Source organism: Syngnathoides biaculeatus, chromosome 4 (assembly GCF_019802595.1).
Source record: "Syngnathoides biaculeatus isolate LvHL_M chromosome 4, ASM1980259v1, whole genome shotgun sequence".
Classification (NCBI taxonomy): Eukaryota; Metazoa; Chordata; class Actinopteri; order Syngnathiformes; family Syngnathidae; genus Syngnathoides; species Syngnathoides biaculeatus.
Window position 1 is genome coordinate 16,952,474 of NC_084643.1, and position 21,772 is coordinate 16,974,245.

The 21,772-nt window shown below is 42.2% G+C and overlaps 1 protein-coding gene across 4 annotated transcripts in view; it reads left to right on the plus strand.

Annotated features, from left to right (window-relative positions):
• The window catches only part of LOC133499037 (TNF receptor-associated factor 2-like), a 64,374-nt gene that overhangs the window by 29,921 nt on the left and 12,681 nt on the right, over positions 1-21,772 (plus strand). For all 4 annotated transcript variants that reach the window (XM_061816513.1, XM_061816514.1, XM_061816516.1 and 1 more), the window contains one exon: positions 17,175-17,660. In XM_061816513.1, the coding sequence (XP_061672497.1) occupies positions 17,175-17,660 (486 nt within the window). The remainder of the gene's footprint in view (positions 1-17,174; positions 17,661-21,772) is intronic.

Here is a 21,772-nt window from a genome sequence, read left to right on the forward strand (position 1 = left end):
CCATAAAGGTTTTTGCTGCTACTTCTTTTGCTGTTTTATCTGCAAGTGGATTTCCTAATATTACTTTGTCTGTATTTGATGTGTGTGCTATTTCTTTTGGTAATTGAACTGCTATGAGCAAATTTTGCAGTAGGTATGCATGTGTCACTGATTTCCCTGTAGAGCTCACCCATCCTCTGTTTTTCCAATATTGTGCTAATAAGTGACTTGGAGCAAAAGCATATTGGCTGTCTGTGTAGATTGTAACACATTTTTCTTTCATTAATTTACATGCCTCAGTTCTTCTTCTTTTCCTTTCGGCTTATCCCGTTAGGGGTCGCCACAGCGTATCATCTTTTTCCATCTTTGCCTATCTATTGTGTGACTCATCAATTTTATTCCTCTATAATTCCCACAGCTCTGAAGATCGCCTTTGTTCTTAAAAATGGGAACTAGAACACTTTTCCTCCATTCTTCAGGCATCTTTTCGCTTTCGCTTTTCGCTAGTATACTGTTGAATAAGTTGGTCAAAAACTCCACAGCCATCTCGAAATTGCTTCCATACCTCCACCGGTATTTCATCAGGACCAACTGCCTTTCCATTTTTCATCCTTTGTAGTGCCTTTCTGACTTCCCCCTTACTAATCATTCCCACTTCCTGGTCCTTCACACTTGCCTCTTCAACTCTTCCTTCTCTCTCATTTTCTTCATTCATCAACTTCTCAAAGTATTCTTTCCATCTATTTAGTACACTACTGGCACCAGTCAACACATTTCCATCTCTATCCTTAATTACCCTTACCTGCTGCACATCCTTCAATCTCTGTCCCTCTGTCTGGCCAACCTTTAGAGATACTTTTCTCCTTCTTTCGTGTCCAACGTGGTGTACATATCTTCGTATGCCTCTTGCTTGGCCTTTGCCACCTCTACCTTTCCCCTACGTCGCATCTCGATGCACTCCTTTCGCCTCTCCTCGGTCCTCTCAGTGTCCCACTTCTTCTTCGCTAATCTCTTTCCTTGTATGACTCCCTGTATTTTGCGGTTCCACCACCAAGTCTCCTTCTCCCCTTTCCTACCAGAAGACACACCAAGTACTCTCCTGCCTGTCTCTCTGATAACCTTGGCTGTCGTCATCCAGTTTTCCGAGAGCTTCTGGTGACCATCGACAGCCTCTCTCACCTCTTTCCGAAAGGCTGCACAACATTCTTCCTTTACCAGCTTCCACCACATGGTTCTCAGCTCTACCTTTGTCTTCTTAATCTTTCTACCCACCACCAGAGTAATTCTACACACCACCATCCTATGCTGTCGAGTTACACTCTCCCCTATCACTACTTTACAGTCAGTAATCTCCTTCAGATTACATCGTCTGCACAAAATATAATCCACCTGCGTACTTCTACCTACGCTCTTTTACGTCACTATATGTTCCTCCCTCTTCTGGAATTAAGTGTTCACTACAGCCATCTCCACCCTTTTTGCAAATTCCACCACCATCTGTCTCTCAAAGTTCCTTTCCTGGATGCCGTACTTACCCATCACTTCTTCATTGCCCCTGTTTCCTTTACCAATATGTCCTTTACAATCTGCACCAATCACAACTCTCTCGCTGTCTGGGATGCTCAGAACTACTTCATCGAGTTCCTTCCAGAATTTCTCTTTCAACTCTAGGTCACATCCTACCTATGGGGCATAGCCGCTAACCACATTATACATAACACCCTCAATTTCAAATTTTAGTCTGATCACTCGATCTGATACTCTTTTCACCTCCAAGAGATTCTTAGCTCTTCTTTTAAAATAACCCCTACTCCATTTCTCTTCCCATCTACTCCGTGGTAGAATAATTTAAACCCTGCTCCTAAACTTCTAGCCTGACTACCTTTCCACCTGCTCTCTTGGATGCACAGTATATCAACCTTTCTCCTAATCATCATGTCAACCAACTCCTGAGCTTTTCATGTCATTGTCCCAACATTCAAAGTCCCTACACTCAGTTGTAGGCTCTGTGCATTCCTCTTTTTCTTCTGACGACGGATCCGGTGTCCTCCTCTTCTTTGTCTTCGACCCACAGTAGCTGAATTTCCACCGATGCCCTGCAGGTTAGGAGTGCCGAGGTTGGGCGCTGTTAACCCGGGCCACAACCGATCCGGTATGGGATTATTTAGATGAACACTCATATTTGTTTGGCACTGTTTTTACGCTGGATGCCCTTGCTGACACAACCCTCCGCATTTATCTGAGCTTGGGACCAGCCTACAGATTGCACTGGTTTGTGCCCCCATAGAGCTCCATTAATTTACATGCCTCAGTTAGTGCCACTAATTCTGCAGCTTGTGATGAATAGTGTGATGATAACAGTTCAGCTTTTAAGATATTTGTTTCTGTTACTACAACATATACCATTTGTGTTTTTCCAAGTTTTTTATTTTTATTTTTAATAATCCACCTACCAAAAGGATTTCTCCTGTTTGTAATGGTTGGTCTTTTAAATCTAGTCTGCATTTAGTAGTTTATTCAGATAATTCTGGGCAATCATGGTGTTCCCCATCGTCAGGTAGTTGGTAATAGGGTAGCTGGATTTAAAACAGTACATCTTTCCATTGTGAGGTGTGACCGAGACAGTAATATGGCCATGCATGATAAATGTCTAGCCGGGGACTAAAAGGTCGTATAGAGATCGTGCACCTACGTCATAAAATCACGTGATTTTTGTTATGTCACCATATTACCGGTCAACCAAAGCATTGTTGAAAGTTAATTCGTTTGAGACAAAACGAAAATACGTCTTATACTTCGATACTCAGAGTTTTGTCTGATACTGTTGAACATTTAGAAGGTGATAAATTAAATAAATTAGAGACATTTGGCATAGAGTATCCAAATTTAATGCTGAAGTCGATCTTTTCACCTACAAAAAAGATGACTGTTAATTTGCTTCTGCTTGTCTTGGACAACTACACATATATCTGGTGAATAAGTCATTGAGATTTACACAGAAGAGTTTGAAAGCATATAAGAAGGTCTGGACACATACAAATACTTTGTTGCTGGATCTATATTTATTCAAGAATAAATCCCACATAATGTGGACCCAATCAGATTTTTGCAATACAAATTCCAATATTTAAATATATGACACCTGTTTTTACACAAACTCGCATTCATCAACTATGACTGGAAAAAAATTTGTAGGATAGGGAGTCGTCTCCTCCGTACATGGGAAGCGTATTGCTGCCACACACTTACCTTCGTAAACCTTTCTGTGACAGACGATTTATTATTTGTTTTTAAATGCGCATTTTTCTAAAATGAGTCAACTTGGCATTATAAATACTTGATAATTCTAGATTGAGAAGAATAATACGTACCTGAAATGAAATGATCGCATGTGGCACCCTTAGTGTTAGTGGGTGAAAGAGCACGATAGAGGAACTACTGTCAACACCCTTAGAGGCTGCAACCACAGCACTAACACAGTGACGAAGTGCACATGCTACACCAGGAATGCTCAATTTGTCAATCGTGATCGACCTGCAGTCTTGGTCGATCGCGGGACGGTGTGCCAAAAAAAGTCAGCCAATATTCCCTCTAAACTTACCGCGTGCGCAATTGTGCACCACTGATGCAGTCTCTTCGCAGATAGTCTGCGTTGCGCGCAAAAACAATCCAATGCAAATTGGAAGTATAACATACAGCTATTCATTTTGTCGCATTTTGCAATGTGATTCAATGAGAGAGGGATGACTGCTTGTTACATCCAATGGCGCAATTCACATGTGTGCTGTAAAAAATGAAAAAAGTATTCCACCGGTTTCTTTGGGCAGCACACAGAACTTTCTCTAACAGCGACTGCTGCACCTCCACACACTTTGTTTCCTACTTCACTTTACACCCCCCCGATCTCCCACTCTTAAAGACGTACACTCATAATTACAAATGTTACACTACTTACGCAGCCCATCAGCGAGCAAAGACGAGCTAGACATGCTGCTTATTTTTACTTTTGATATTAATGGAGAAAGTAAAAAAATAAATACTTTTTAAAGATGCAATGACTGTCGGAGTATGTGAATAATTGAAGAAAAAGTGGTTAAACTGGACGAGATTTTCTCTTTTCCGAGTGGGAAAGGTCTCGTTTGAAGCCAAAATAGAAAGTGCAGGATGAGATGATGTGTAATTTAAAAATTCGACCTTGACATAACCTGATCCAGGATGAAAGCACAGACAATACAGTGCACAAAAAGCAAATTCGGTATTTTAAATATAGGAGGGAACATAACATTAACCTTTGGGAGCATCATCATCACCCCACCGCCCCTCTTCATTGTGGGTAGCTTGCGAAAGGCTGGCTGCTTGAAAAGTAGATGTTGATGTAATAAAGTCTGGGCACCCCTGTGCTACACTATCCAATTTGAATGAGAAATATGCCATTGGTCGCATTTTTTTCTCCATACGTTTGAGTCAATACTGATATCATATATTCTCCTTTGCAATCTACCATTTTTACAAAGGGTTTTGAATAGTCACGTAATTCTAAGGCTGTACTTGACACCAACACATGTTTTATCTCACAAAAAGCCCACTCTGCCCCAGCTGTCCATTTTATTTGGGATGCCATTTTTAAATTTTCCTCATACATTATTTTTGATAACGGTGCCGTTATTTTAGCAACATTCGGTATCCAGGCTCGGCAGTAATTTGTGAGGCCTCAAAATGACAATTTGTTTCTTTGTTCATGGTCTGGGAGCTTGTACAATGGTTGTCTTCCTATCTTCCAAAATTGTTCACCTCCTGTTACTCAAACTGGGACCTAGATACTTTACTTGTTCCCTACACATTTGCGGTTTCTTCTTGCTTATTTTGTGAACTTCTTCTGCCAAATCAGGTGAAGCTACAAGCACATCATCTCTGTAGACTATAATTTTACTGCCACCTGGTGGCTGAACCTTTGACATGCTTGCTGTCATTGTGAGTAAATAGTTGGACTTTGACAATACCCGTGGGGCAATCTTGTGAGTGTATATTTTTTCCCTCCAAATGTGAATGCTAACCAAACCTGGCTGTCTTTGTCTACTGGGACTGAGAAAAAGGCATTACTTATGTCTACCACTTTCTGGTCTCAAATTGTTTTACAACATGTGGGGGTCACAAGGACACAAGGAGCTTACTGATGAATTTACTGCTTGTAAATCCTGGACCATCCTCCATCCTACCAAATGAGCGGCCTTTTTTACAGGAAATATGGGTGTTTCATAGTAAATCATTACACTCCACTATCACTCCTGCCTTCAGCAAGTAATCGAGTACTAGTTTTACTCCCTTGAGTCATCTGGTTTCAGTGTCGCACACAGGGTTTGAACTCAGTTTTGGGTCCAATCATAAACATTTTGTTCTGCCTGTACCAATTGTCCCAAAATCTTCCACTCCTGTACAGTTTGTTTGTACAATGATATGTGTGGGGGTGTCCATTCTTTGTATAATGCACTTCGTTTGTCAGTCAGTCTTGCTCCTGCTGCCACTACTGATATATAATCTCAGTACAGATAATCATTAGTGATTTTGGCTGGTATGACCTGTAATAAATTTATTTTATACTGTTTATCAGACCTTTCTGTATTTTTGTACCACATTGTCACATGCAGTGAGTTGCTTCCCATTTCATCTTGTCGTTGTTCAATTATGTCTCGAGCTGTCTGCAGCAAGAGATCTCCTGTTCTTGTGGGAGGTTTGTTTGAAATGTCTTAACCAACCAACGCGGTGCCCGCAGGCGAATGGTAGCCCGCGAGGACCATATAAGGCGGCCGCGAGGTATGTTCTCAAAACACCATAGGCCAGAAATTGTTACTATTATTTGTGCTTTAAATTCTAAATCTGACTTGCTTACGTGAATTAAAATTTTAAAAATACCTGTAATGTCATTTAGTACAATAAATTAAAACAAAAATATTTTATGTACGTGTAATGAACTGAGTCTGAAATTTGCCGCAAACAGGTCACGTAGCCCTTCATACGATCGGTGCTCACGAAGTAGCCCTCAGCCTAAATAAGGTTGTTGAGCCCTGGTCTAAGGTGTAATAATAGGGTGCTGGATTTCTATTTTGTAAGACATTCAACTGTCCTCACAGTAATTTCTTTTTTCTTTTTACTTCAATATTTCCTGTCGGAGAGGGCATTAAGTCAAGTTCTGTATTGAGCAAGCCATCTCTTTCCAACAAATTTATGGGGCAATCTGGGACCATGAGCATTGTCAATTTACACTACTCTCCCAACGGGTCTAACACCCACACAGGATTTCGTTTCGGCGACTACAGAGAGCCTTCCCTGAGCTGTTCTGACAAACACTTCCCTTTCTGACATGGTGCATCCTGGAATGCTCTCTCTAAATGGTTTTTACATGCTCCTGTGTCACACAAAAATTTCATTGACTTCCTGTTCACTATCAGTTCCACATCAGGTCTAGCCACGTCTAGTGCAAGAATTTCCTGTACTGTGAGCACCAATTGTGACATTTTGATGGGAATATAGCTGCTCTAGTCATGCGGTGGTGGGCGTTTTGTTTTTAGGGCAGTCACATGAAATGTGACCTTTTTCTCTACAACACCAACAAATGATTTCTTTTTGATCAAATTCGAGTCCCCTCCCCATTACTCTTCCCCTGCCTCTTCCTCGTCTGCGGCCACGATTATTAAATGTTCCGCATAAAGCTCCATGCATTTCTCTTCCTCTGTCAGAAAGGTGTCAACTTTCATTTTCTCATTTTTTTAGTACTCTTTCTGCTGTAGTGCTTGGTTCATGTATTGTTCCAGGCTGCCAGTTGGTTTCTCAACCCAATGTTTTTCAATCCATTGTTTTATGGGATAATTTAAATTGGCATGGAGAGCATTTTTTAATTGCGCTTGATACACATTCTCTGTAGTGTGATCTTCAGGAATCCAGCTGTTTGCTTTAAAACATGCAGTCATTCTAATTCTATATTCTTCAAGTGTTTCACCGTCTTTTTGTTTTGCTCTTCCAATGGCTGTATAATTTGCTTTTGTCTAAATCTAGCAGAAGTGCGCTCTATTAACCCTTGAACTCGATGATTAAGTTCCATGCTTCTGTGAGAAAGTACTTAATTTCTATCTTTTGTATTCCAATCTCCCCTGATGCTATGCCAATCTTCCTTCATTGCTGTCATTCAAAGTTGTTGTACTTCCACACCATTTAAGTGGTAAGACTTTCTTAAGTCTTCCATTCCCTGGACGAATTCTGTTATATAATCCTTATGAGATGTGATACGTTCTATGGCCTTCTTCACATCATCTTGAGTCCAGGTTCTGTGTACCAAAATGGTGGGTAGTTGATCATCATCAATATTAGGATTTGCCACTTCTATCATGGGGTATGTTTGTTCAATGCTTTCATTGGACTGTTCTACTTTTGGCATGGGGGAGAAAGTCTTTCCCCATGTTTTTGACCATTCCATTTCTGCTCCTCTTGACGTTCATTGGACTGTTCTACTTTTGGCATGGGGGAGAAAGTCTTTCCCCATGTTTTTTACCATTCCATTTCTGCTCCTCTTGATGTAGTTACTCTCTTATTTGCTCCTCCACGGTGTGGAGGAGGTGAAAGGGGTAAGGACATATACAGGACTGGATACCCCGGAGCACTTGGTGTTATAACTGGGGTGGTGGTGTGCGGGTATGTAACTCCCTGTCTCCCTTTTTGTCTTACTCCTGCTGGTCCTGTCTCATCATCTTCCTTTCTATGAAACATCATTGATTCCTCTTTCTTATCTACAGTGAAGAAAATAAGTATTTGAACACCCTGCTATATTGCAAGTTCTCCCACTTAGAAATAATGGAGGGGTCTGAAATTTTCATTGTAGGTGCATGTCCACACAGAGAAGTAATCTAAAAAGAAAAATCCAGAAATCCCAATGTATGATTTGTATCATGGGGACCGGCAGGACCATGACAATAAGTATTTGAACATCTGTCTATCAGCCAATGATGAAGGTCCTTCGGATTTTCCCGGTATTCCGGATTTTTAAATTTTCATGAAAATTGCTCCGGAAAATTGAGGAAAAATTGCCTTAAATTAATACGGATAATAGTTGACAACATTGAACGAACATGTGTTTGAGTTAGTTGTTTCGATCGCGAGGCAGTGTGACGGCGTAAAAAAAAAAACAAAAAAAACCCAACAACATTAGATGCACATAAAGGTCCGTTCAAGCAAGCCGGCCTCCTATTTACGGCACTCCCGTGGTGCATGCCCCCCCTCCACAACAATATGTCACGATTGCCGACAGGAATGTTTTTTCCAATGTATCGCTAGCTTGTTGCCGCTAACGCCGATTATGTTGAACTAAACTTTCAGCATCCTCAAAACATTGCGATTATAGACTGTTCGTGTTTATTCCTTGACAGGCGATTGCATTTAACTTTTCTTCAGATAAAGTTTGTCAGATCAAGAATTTTTATAGATGAAAAATGTTCAATACCGTTTTATATCATGTTCGACTAATATCAGTTGATATTGGAAATGATCATTTGTGCGTTTTAAGTTTTAGTTTTCTATTTTAGTTCTTTATTTTTTCATTTTATTTTTAATTTACAGTTATGTTATATTAATCCAGTAAGTTATTTTAAGGCCATCCCTAATCACACCCGCAACTTTATCTGCAAGCATGACTGACCACACCCGTACATTTTTCAAATGTGAGTGTGTGTGTCTATAAAGGCAACTGATAATACTATTAGTATTACTAGATCAATATCTAAGTGAGCAATGTGGTCAAGTGTATCAATTCAACGCGACGTAACAAGTTTGAGACTTAAACGTTAATAGTAATTACTACAGATCAACTTCTTTAACATGTTTTGCTGTACGGTGTAGAAATTCTAGGATATATTTTCGTGTATATTCTATATCTATACTATAGTATGTATAATGTGGGGAAAAGGACAATTTTAGATGTCTTTTTACTGAATAGTTCACTTAATTCATTTGTCTTAAGATAAGATGGCATATTTTAATGACAAGTGTCATTTTGTGCTATCCAATAAAAGGGGGATGGGGACAAAAAAATATGGGCTTGGACCTTGGGGAACTTCTGCCCATTTTTTTTTTTTGGTCAGGACTTAGAAACTTTACTTTCAATTTTTGTCTGAATTTTGTTCGCCAGATATCGCCAGAATGCTCCACAGCCATCCATTTTTCCAAAAATTTGACAGGGGGGCATGCCCCTAGACCCTGTCATTTTGCCTCTGCCTTGGCCCCCTTGGTTGTTGGACCAGCCACCACGCCCTCGCATTGGACCTTGAGGTGGAGGAGCTGTAGGACAGTCTTTAATCCAGTGATCGGGAGAACCACAACCAAAACATTCTTGAACACGTTGATGTTGTTGCACTCTCCCCCGGCCCCCTCCACGCCTTCCTTCGTATCCACCCCGGCTATTACCTCGGAACCCACCTGCCTGTCTAGGTGGTTGTGGCTGTTTCTGGTGTGGTTTTGGACTTTTCCTTCTTATCTGCCTTCATGCCTGTGCTACCTATAATTTAAGAAGTTGTTTTTGGAGTTTAGTAATTTCATTATCCTCACCCTATTGTTGGTTTCAATAAATTTTGAGGTGATGCACGAAGTGTTGTCTAAATCTAGGCTCGTCTCCGGACAGGAGGTCAGGGTCAGCATTAAGTGTGGTCTGTACTGGTTCAGGGAGACCTGCCAGGATTGCAGTCCTGAACATAGCTCCCTCCGAACCAGACTGTCCAGGGTGACGTCCAGTCGAATCAGTCCAGAGTTTAGTGTACTTAGTCAAGTGCTCAAGTGACTGTAACAGGACTGGGGAACCTCTCTCTGACAGCTGCTGTCAGACGCTCAAAGTGTGCCCTCAATATTGTTCCATTGGGCACATTATGTGTGCCTGCAGCTGTCTCAATTTCTCGTTGTTCAATACGAGTGCATGACGTCGATGCTGCTTGTCTCTTGTCTCCCATGCAGAGTGTATACCCCTGTAAAGTTTCCACTAAATTAGACACTCACGCATTACCACCAGAAAAGAGACGAGGCAAGCGAGAAGTAAGACAATCAACATCTTTAAGATCAAACTGCTTGTATATTGGACCTGCCGGAGCCTCTATCATAGGCATCATTGTAAAGCAAACCAAATTTATTTGTATAGCGCATTTCATACACGCGGTAACTCAATGTGCCTTACATGATGAAAGGCATTTGAAAACATAGAGATAAAACATTTAAAATGCCAGAGAAACAATAAAAATGACAAACAAAATATTAAAAAAAGACAATTAAAACCACATACAGTGCAAGTAATATGATCAAAAAGTGGATATATTCTAAAAAGCATGAGAAAAGTTTTCAACCTTGTAGCATTTTGTTTGATTGTTATATAATATAATAATTTGATATATAATAAAAATAATATAATAGTCGTGTTATTTCTGCCTCCGAGAGCACGCTTTGGGTCAGATCAGTTAGACCATTTTCACCAACCCCCCCCTTCAGCGCCTCTCGCTTCCTTTGTGTGTGTGTGTGTGTGTGTGTGTGTTTGTGTGGTGTACTTACGTGGGGATCAGAGTGCGTGCGTGTTTGATGTGCCTTCTTCCTCATTTCCAGTCCTTTTTTTGCCCGCGTCCACATATCAAATACAACTTTTCTCAGCTCCATCTTTTCTTCCTCGGTCATGGGCTCCTTGATGCCCTCAATATCATATGCCACCTTATCAGTGATTCTCACCATCAGGTAGTTTACTGGTCCTGTTCCAACGTCCGTCTCCCCCGCATAGGGCAAAGAGAGTGTTGGATCCAGGGCCGCGGTCGGCACCGCTCTGGGAGTAACTGTACCATCTTCTTTACTTACTGTGCCTTCATTCGACTTGCCATTACCCTTTTTTCTTTGCTTGCTTTACCTTCGTTCGACTTACCATTACCATTTTTCTTCAACGTTGCCATCGCTGTCACTGACATTAAATACGCAGTGCGCCTTTCTCTGTCCACCTCTTTAAGTTCTCTCTTACACTTGCTCTTTTCGTTCCATGAGCCATTGTCTAATCGGTCCCTTACGTCTTTCGCCTGTTTTACATAGTCCCTATCTATTTCCTGTAACTTCATCGTCAGTTTGTCCCAATCGCAAATTTTACCCAAATTGTGCTTTTGCCATTATTTTAATGCGCGCTTCCTTTCTTTATCTTGTTTCTTTTTGTCAACATTAGCCATCATTTCTCACTGAATTTCAATGGAAATTTCATCTTTTGTCGGATTATATTCAGCACATTCACGATCAAATTCACAATTCCATGATTATTTTAATTTCATGGTCACTCTTCTTCCACTAAACCCAACCGAATTCCTATCGTGCAACAAATTAGAACTTCTATACTATTCGTTTTTTTGTACGTCACCTTGCGACGTCCCTGGCTCAAACCGACGGCAAACCCTCTGTTTTTAAGGGATCCTATCCCTCTTAGGTATAACAGGTAAACGTCAGAGTGTAATTGTACGTCGACAATATACGTCAGCTACGACAGGATGTACAACTTCTCTTATTCTCACTTCTTTATCATCACATATTCAATAATTCATATGAGGCATGAACAATCTGATACCAATGACTTCTCAAATTTAGGTAGTTCAATATGCAGAATTTGACACTCAGGAACAGGCTTCTGCTTACCTTTGGTTTTATGTGGGTCGCAATTTCGAGAAGTCAGAAGTATACACTCGATCACACTCGACTTGTCCGTAAAACACTACTGTGTTTCTCAAATGTCTCCAAAAAATGTTGTCTATTGACAGCCAATGCCCGTCGACCTCCCTTGACTTACAGTCGGGATCACCAAGAAATTGTAGGGATTTGTGAGTTGGACCATACGCGTGTTCACTGATCGAGGAAGAGATGACCATTGATTAGACGAGTGAACAGCAAATGGATTTATTACAAACGAATGTGCAATACAGACATCCGGGTTTAATCTAGGTATCTGGTGCACACGAGACGTGTGTCGTCTGGCAGGATAGGCTAAAGAAGACGACAAAAGCTGCCTGGTAACACAAGGTTTTTATATATATGGGTCCATGGTAGAAATGGCTGCCGCCCCCAAGTCCGATCCCAGGCCGCGATAGGAGCTTTCCGCTCCTTAATCTGGTCTCGTTTGTCTGCACGAGTAGGATGTCACCAACTGCTTTTCTGCATATAAAGATCAAGGACAACCGCCGCGCTGCACAACACATTATCATCTGATTAGCAAATGAACAGCGCCTGATCTATTGATTAAATGTATGGAGAAGGTTATATATAAGCAAATGAAAGTACAATGAAAGTAAAACTCTTCAATATATAAATACGATATCATACATGTAAAGATGAAGAAAGGCCAAGCGCCATCTGTTGTCATCTTTGGTGGCTCACTGGTCACATCTTTTGTCCAACTTAAAAAGGGGGCATATGCTGTCTGCTTGCACATGGTAGAAGCTTACTATTGAACAAAAAAAGAACCAAATAGATGGACGTATTAAAAATGCATATTAATTCACGTATTTGTCCATTTCATGACAATTGCCTACCCCATTAACTATTGCCTGTAATAACTATTGTAAGCAAATTATAATAGTGGTACATTGGCCAAGCGCGCTAACGTTATTACCAACGTAGAGTATACAACGAGGACCAAACAACAATCGTCGACTCAACATTGAACTACTGGTTAGGGCCATTGTGGTTTGAATCCCCTCCATCCACGTAGCCTTTAAATCGCCATATCCTTTATATTTTTAACACAGGTAGTATGTGATTTGTGTACCTCATGTGCTGACTGTGTTTATTGTGATTGCTTTCATTTGATCTTAACTCTAACATAGAGTAAGTAGTACGTAAATTGTGTATCTTTGTGCTGACTATATTTATGTGATTGCTTCTTTTTGATTATCTGCAGCCCGTTGCGCAGCACATTGTTGCGCTACCTGTCAGCCGGTCCCAAGCCCGGATAAATGCAGAGAGTTGAGTCAGGAAGGGCATCCGGCGTAAAACTGGACTAAACATATATGAGTGTTCATCATACGAATTCTACAACAGTTTGGTTGTGGCCCGGGCTTCCTACACCCACACCCGAAAATGTTAATCTACAAGGCATAGATGGAAATTCAGATAATGTACGTCGAAGACAAAAAAGGGGAGGAAAGCGGCTTCGTTGGAAGAAGATAAATAGGAATGCACAAACCCTACAGCTATGACATTTAATGTTGGGGCTATGACAGGAAAAGCTCAGGAGTTAGTTGACATGATTATAAGGAGGTTGATATATTGTGCATCCAAGAGAGCAAGTGGAAAGGAAGTAAGGCTAGAAGTTAAGGTACAGGGTTTAAATTATTTTATCATAGAGTAGATGGGAAGATAAATGGACTAGGGGTTTATTTAAAAGAAGAGCTGGCTAAGAATGTCTTGGAGGTGAAAAGAGTATCAGATCCAGTGATGAAATTTGAAATTGAGGGTATTGTGTATAATGTGATTAGCGGCTATGCCCCACAAGTAGAGTGTGACCTCGAGTTGAAAGAGAAATTCTGGACGGAACAAGAAAAAATATTCCTGAGCATCCCAGAGAGCGAGAGAGTTGTGATTGGTGCAGATATCTATGGACATGTTGGCGAAGTAAACAGGGGCGGTGAAGAAATAATGGGTAAGAACGGCATTCAGCAAAGGAACTTTGAGGGGGAAATGGTGGTGGACTTTGAAAAAAGGATGGAATTGGCAGTGGTGAACACTTATTTCCAGAAGAGAGTGTAACAGAGAGTGACCTACAAGAGTAGAGGCTGGAGCACGCAGGTGGATTATATTTTGTCCAGACGGTGTAATCTGAAGGAGGTTACCGAGTGTAAGGTTGTGGTGGGGGAGAGTGGAGCTCGACAGCGTTGGATGGTGGTGTGAAGGATGACTCTGGTAGTGGGTAAGAAGACTAAGAAGACAAAGGGAGAGCAGAGAATCAGGTGGTGGAAGTTAAGAAAGGAAGAATGTTGTGTGGCCTTCTGGAAAGAGGTGAGACAGCCTCTAGATGGACAGGAAGAGCTCCCAGAAGACTGGAATACTACTGCCAAGGTATTCAGAGAGGCAGGCAGCAGAGTTCTTGGTTTCTTCTGGTAGGAAAGGGGAGGAGACTTGCTGGTGGAACCCTAAAATACAAGTGATCCAAGGTTAGAAATTAGCGAAGACGAAGTGGGACAGGGAGAGGAATGAGGAAAGGTGTAAGGAATACATTGAGATGCGTCGTAGGGCAAAGATAGACGTAGCGAAGGCTAAACAAGAGGCATATGATGACATGTACGCCAGGTTGGCTATGAAAGAAGGCGAAAAGGAGCTCTACAGGTTGGCCTGAGAAAGGGATAGAGATCGGAAGATGTGCAGCAAGTAAAGGTGATTAAGGATAGCGATGGAAATATGTTGGTACACTACTGGACCCGTTTCTTCACTTCCTTACCACACTCTCCAGTGCTCTGTATTGTTGACCCCAAGTATTTCAGTCATCCACTTTCACTTTTTCTTCTCCCTGAAGCTTCACTCTTCCTCCCCCGCCCATCTCATTCACGCACATATATTCAGTTTTACTTCGGCTAATCTTCATTCCTCTCCTTTCCAGTGCGTACCTCCATCTTTCTAACTGTTCCTCAGCCTCTTCCCTGCTTTCACTGCATATCACAATTCCATCTCCTTAGTACACTACTGGTGCCAGTAGTGTACTAAGTAGATGGAAAGAGTACTTTGTGAAGTTAATGAATGAAGAAAATGAGAGAGAAGGTAGAGTAGAAGAGGCAAGCGTGAATGACTGGGAAGTGATTTTGTTTAGTAATGCAGAAGCTTTCAAGGCACAGAACAGAATGAAAAATGGAAAGACAGTTGGTCCCGATGACATACCAGTGGAGGTATGGAAGCAATTTGGTGAGGTGGCTGTGGAGTTTTTGACCAACTTATTCAATAAAATACGAGCGGGAGAGAAGATGCCCGAGGTATGGAGGAAAAGTGTGCGAGTCCCCATTTTTAAGAACACATCCGATGTTCAGAGCTGTGGAAACTACAGAGAAATAAAGATGATGACCCACACAATGACGTTATGGGAAAGAGTAGTGGAGACTAGACTCAGGCCAGAAATACCTGCGAGCAACAGTACGGTTTAATGCCTAGTACCACGGATGCACTATTTGCCTTGAGGATCCTCGTGGAAAGTACAGAGGTCAGAAGGAACTACATTGTATCTTTGTAGACCTCGAGAAAGCATATGACAGAGGACCAAAAGAGGAACTGTGGTAATGCATGCGCAAGTCTAGTGTGGCAGAGAAATATGTCAGAATAATACAGGATATGAGGGCAGCAGAACAGTTGTGAGATGTGCCGTTGGTGTGTCAGAAGAATTTAAGGTGGAGGTGGGATTGCATCAGGGTTCCGCGCTGAGCCCTTTCCTGTTGCAGTAGTAATGGATAGGCTGACAGACGAGGTTAGACTGGATTCCCCTTGGTCCATGATGTTCGCAGATGATATTGTGATATGCAGTGAAAGCAGGGAAGAGGCTGAGGAACAGTTAGAAAGATGGAGGTACGCACTGGAAAGGAGAGGAATGAAGATTAGCCGAAGTAAAACTGAATATATGTGCGTGAATGAGATGGGCGGGGGAGGAAGAGTGAAGCTTCAGGGAGAAGAAAAAGTGAAAGTGGATGACTGAAATACTTGGGGTCAACAATACAGAGCACTGGAGAGTGTGGTAAGGAAGTGAAGAAACGGGTCCAAGCGGGGTGGAACAGTTGACAGAAGGTGTCTGGTAATCTGTGTGACAGAAGAGTATCTGCCAGGATGAAGTGCAAAGTTTATAAAACAGTGGTGAGGCCGGCCATGATGTACGGATTAGAGAGGGTGGCACTGAAGAAAAAAACAGGAAGCAGAAATGAAGATGCTGAGGTTCTTGCTTGGTGTGAAAACGTTAGCTCGGATTAGAAATGAGCTCGTTAGAGGGACAGCCAAAGTTGGATGTTTTGGAGACAGGGTGAGAGAGAGAAGACTTCGATGGTTTGGACATGTTCAGAGGTGAGAGAGTGAGTAGGTTGGTAGAAGGGTGCTGAGGATGGAGCTGCCATGCAAAAGAACGAGAGGAAGACCAAAGAAAAGGTTGATGGACGTCGTGAGGGAGGACATGAGGACACTGGGTGTTAGAGAGGAGGATGCACGTGATGGGCTTGGATGGAAAAAGATGACACTGTGGCGACCCCTAACCGGACAAGCCGAATGAAAACGAAGAAGAAGAATATTTTATTTACACTTATGTTCAGTGTCAATGTAATAAATTAAACAGAATTGCTTGCAGGCACGACTGGCCAGAGAGTCTGCCTCACAGTTCTGAAGTCCGGGGTTTAAATCCCAGCCCTGCTTGTAAGGAGTTTGCATGTTCTTCCCGTGACTGTGTCGGGTTGTGTCCGGTCACTCCGGTTTTCTCCCACATCCCAAAAACATGCATTAATTGGACACTCTAAATTGCCCTCAGGTATGATTGTGAGTGTGACTGTTTTTTTGTTTCTGTGTGGCCTGTGATTAGCAGGCAACCAGTTCAGGGTGTACCCCACCTCCTGCCCGTTGACAACTGGGATAGGCTCCAGCACGCCCCGTGACCCTCGTGAGGATAAGCGGCAAAGAAAATGGATGGATGGATTTATATATTTTTTTGTCCTTCCCCTTGTACATCCTTTTTGTTCTGTGGTTGTGTGTTCTAGGGGTCACAATGGAGCTCCTACAGAACACTAGAGTAGCCTACTGGCCTGTTTTAAAAAAAGCTCACCAGTGATGGGACATTGTGATTTCCTATGGCTGTTGTAGACATGACAATTGGAAACACTTGCATAGATTTATAGAAATAAAGTGCTGGATATTTATATTTACCCATTTCCTCCCATGTTAACTCATTGTTGATAATTATTGTGACAAATCATGGACATGATCAGTTTCTTTTCTTAGATTAATAGCATTTAATTATTAATAATTACATAATTAAAAGTAATTTCACCCAATTTGACATGTCAGAAAAGTGTATCAATTATAGCCTTTCACATGAATTCATACACAAGAAGCAGCTCTCAGTTTCAAAACGTTTGGAGGCCCCTATTGTTTTCTATGAGAATAATTTTGTTAATAATACATACAGTTTCATCTCTGTTATCCAGGTGGAAAAGGAGAAGATCCATGACCATGAGCATCAGTGTTCTTATGAACACCTCAACCTGCTTCTGCATTTTATAATGGGCATCAAGGTGAGTCTGGAGAGCCTGCAGCCTCAGACGCTGGAGGTGGCCAGCCACAAGGTGGCTGAGCTCCACCAGTCCCTCAGAGACTTAGAACTCAAGATGAGTCAGCTTGGTAGAGGTGGTGCTGCAGCTTCTGTGCAGGGTGCATGTGTACCGACCCTCAACTCCTCCTTCACACCACTACCCAGTGCTGTGGGTGCTGCCTTGGAGCTGCAGCTCCAAAATGAAAAGACCAAGGTAGTCGAGCTAAGCAGACGGTGCCAAGAGCTGGAGCTTAAAGTGAGTACCTTCGAGAACATTATTTGCGTCCTCAACCGAGAGATGGAGCGCTCCTGCACAACCATGGAAGCCTACAACCGGCAACATAGACTGGACCAGGACAAAATTGAGATCCTCAATAACAAGGTGACAAATAGAAAGTTGTGAATATGTCAGGATATTGATAGCCATCTCCATCCATTTTCCGTATCACTTATCCTCACACAGGTCATCCTATCCCAGCGACAGTGAAGAAAATAAGTATTTGAACACACAGCTATATTTAAATTCTCCCAGTTGGAAATCATTGAGGGGTCTAAAATTTTCATCGTAGGTGCATGTCCACTGTGCAAAAGATGATCTAAAAAGAAAAATCCAGAAATCACAACGTAAGATTTTTTTTTTTAACGATTTATTTGTGTGATACAACTGCAAATAAGTATTTGAACATCTGAGAAAACCCATGTTAATTTTTGGTAGAGTTGTCTTTGTTTGCAATTACAGAAGTCAAACGTTTCCTGTAGTTGTTCACAAAGTTTGCACACACTGCAAGGAGACCCACTCCTCCACACCAATCTTCTGTAGATCAGTTTCTGGGCTCTCGCTGAGTAACACGGAGTTTCAGCTCCCTCGAAAGATTTTCTATTGGGTTTATGTCTGGAGACTGGCTAGGCCACGCCAGAACCTTGCTAAGCTTCTTATGGAGCCACTCCTTAGTTTTCCTGGCTGTGTGCTTCGGGTCAATGCTCTGACTGAGTGAAAGAGGTTGTTCCCCAAAATCTCACAACACGTGGTCGCGGTCATCCTCTCCGTAATACAGTGCAGTTGTCGTGTCCCATGTGCAGAAAAACACTCCCAAAGCATGATGCTAGCACTCCCATGCTTCACAGTAGGGATGGTGTTCTTGGGATGGAACTCATCATTCGTCTTCCTCCAAACATGGTGAGTGAAATTATGACCAAAAAGTTCCATTTTGGTCTCATCTGACCACAAACCTTTCTCCCAGGACTCCTCTATATCATCCATATGGTCATTGGCAAACTAAAGACAGGCCTTGACATGTGCTGGTTTAAGCAGGGAAATCTGTGCCATGCCGGATTTCAAACCATGACGTCTTAGTGTATTACCTTGAAAATGGTGGCCCTAGCTCTTTTCAGGTCATTGACCAAGTCCTGTCGCGGAGTCCTGGACTGATTCCTCACCTTTCTAAGGATCATTGAGACCGCATGAGGTGATATCTTGCATGGGGCTCCAATCTGATTGAGATTGACCGTCATGTTTAGTTTCTTGCATTTTTCAATAATTGCTCCAACAGTGGATTCATTTTCACCAAGATGTTTGGCAATTCCTGTGTAGCCCTTTCCAGCCGTGTGGAGTTGTACCTTTTTGTCTCTGGTGTCTTTGGACAGCTCTTTGGTCTTAGCCATGTTACAAGTTTGAGTCTTACTAATTGGGGTGTCTTTGTGCAGGTAACGACCTCACACAGGTGCATCTGATTCAGGATAAAACATGGAGTGGAGGCTCTCAGAGTGGACATCCACCGATTCATAGCAGTTTTCTCTTCCAACTTCCACCTTGTGAAGGATTGGATATTTTCAAGCAAGACAATTCATGTTTGAAAAATGTGCTAAGAGTGTATGGTCTCGTTGGGTGATATAATATTACTTTGAATTCCTGAATTCATATTGATAGGTGGATGTCCACTGTGAGAGCGATAATCTAAAAAGAAAAATCCAGAAATCACAATGTATCACGATTTATTTATGTGATACAGCCGCAAATAAGTATTTGAACACCTGAGAAAACCAATGTTAATATTTGGTACAGTGGCCTTTGTTTGCAATTAGAGGTTAAACGTTTCCTGTAGTTGTTCACCAGGTTTGCACACACTGCAGGAGGGATTTTAACCCACTCCTCCACACAGATCTTCTCTAGATCAGACAGGTTTCTGGGCTCTCGCTGAGCAACACGGAGTTTCAGCTCCCTCCAAAGAGCTTCTATTGGGTTTTGGTCTGGAGACTGGCTAGGCCACGCTAGAACCTTGATATGCTTCTTACAGAGCCACTCTTTGGTTTTCCTGGCTGTGTGAAAGACCCAGCCACAACACATCTTCAATGCTCTGACTGAGGGAAAGAGGTTGTTCCCCAAAATTTCACAATACATGGCCACAGTCATCCATTTTGCTCTCATCTGACCACAAAACCTTGTTTCATGACTCTTCTGTATCATCCAAATAGTCATTAGCAAACTTAAGACGGGCCTTGAAATGTGCTGGTTTAAGCAGGGGAACCTTCCGTGCCATGCATGATTTCAAACCATGACGTCTTAGTGTATTATCAACAGTCACCTTGAAAACGGTGGTCCCAGCTCTTTTCAGGTCATTGACCAAGACCTGTCGTGTAGGCTGATTCCTCACCTTTCTAAGATTCATTGAGACCCCATGAGGTGATATCAAGCATGGGGCTCCACTCCGATTGAGATTGACCGTCATGTTTAGTTTCTTCCATTTTGTAATGATTGCTCCAACAGTGGATTTTTTTTTCATCAAGCTGCTTGGCAATTTCTCCGTAGCCCTTTCCAGCCGTGTGGAGTTGTACAATTTTGTCTCTGGTGTCTTTGGGTAGGTCTTTGGTCTTGGCCATGTTACAAGTTTGAGTCTTACTAATTGGGGTGGACAGGTGTCTTTATGCAGGTAACGACCTCACACAGGTGCATCTGATTCAGGATAAAACATGGAGTGGAGGTAGACTTTTAAAGGCGGATTAACAGGTCTTTGAGGGTCAGAATTCACCGCTATTCTGCTGCCCTCATACATGTCCTGTACTAATGTAACATATTTCACCACCATACCAGACTTGTGCATGGAGTACCACAGTTCCTCTCTTGGTACTCTGTGTTAGGCTTCCTCTCGGTCTACAAAGATACAATGTAGCTCCTTCTGACGTTCTCTGTACTTTTCCACGAGCATCCTCAAGGGAAATAATGCATCTATGGTACTCTTTCTAGGGATGAAACCAAATTGTTGCATGCAGATACTTACCTCCGTCCTGAGTCTAGCCTCCACTACTCATTCCCATAACTTCATTGTGTGGCCCATCATCTTTATTCCTCTGTAGTTTCCACAGTTCTGGACATCGACTTTGTTCTTAAAAATGGGGACTAGCACACTTTTCCTCCTTCTTCTGGCATCTTCTCTCCCGCTACTATTTAATTAAATAAATTTGTCATTGAGTCCAACAGTCTTTCCATTTTTCATTCTGTTTGGGGCCTTTTTAACTTCTCCCTTACTAATCTCTCCCATTTTCTCAATTCATTAACTTATCAAAGTCCTCTTTCCATCTACTTAACACACTACTGGCACCAGTCAACATATTTCCATCGCTATCCTTAATCACCTTTACTTGCTGCACATCCTTCCCATCTCTATCCCTCTGTCTGGCCAACCTGTAGAGGTCCTTTTCTCCTTCTTTCGTATCCAACATGGAGTACATGTCGTCAAATGCTTCTTGTGTAGCCTTCGCCACCTCGACCTTTGCCCTACGACGCATCTCAATGTATTCCTTACGCCTCTCCTCAGTCCTCTCCGTGTCTCGCTTCTTCTTCGCGAATCTCTTTCCTTGGATGAGTTCTTGTATTTTGGGGTTCCATCACCAAGTCTCCTTCTCCCCTTTCCTACCAGAAGACACCCCAAGTACTCTCCTGCCTGCCTCTCTGAATACCTTGGGAGTAGTATTCCAGTCCTCCGGGAGCTCTTCCTGACCATCTAGAGTCCGTCTCACCTCTTTTCAAAAAGCCACACAACATTCTTCCTTTCACAACTTCCACCACCTGATTCTCTGCTCTACCTTTGTCTTCTTAATCTTCCTACCTGCTCTCAGAGTCATCATACACACCACCATCCTATGATGTCGAGGCACACCCTCCCCCACCACTGCCTTACAGTCGGTAACTTCCTTCAGATTACATTGTCTGCACAAATATAATCCACCTGCATGGTTCTACCTCCGCTCTTGTAGGTCACTCTATGTTCCTGTCTCTTCTGGAAATAAGTGTTCACCACTGCCAATTCCATCCTTTTTGTGAAGTCCACCACCATCACTCAAAGTGCCTTCGCCGAATGCTGTATTTACCTTCACTTCTTCACCGCCCCGGTTTCCTTGACCAATCACAACTCTCTCTCTATCTCGGATGCTCAGGACTACTCTGTCTAGTTCCTTCAGAATTTATTTTTTAACTCGGGGTCACATCCTACCTGTGGG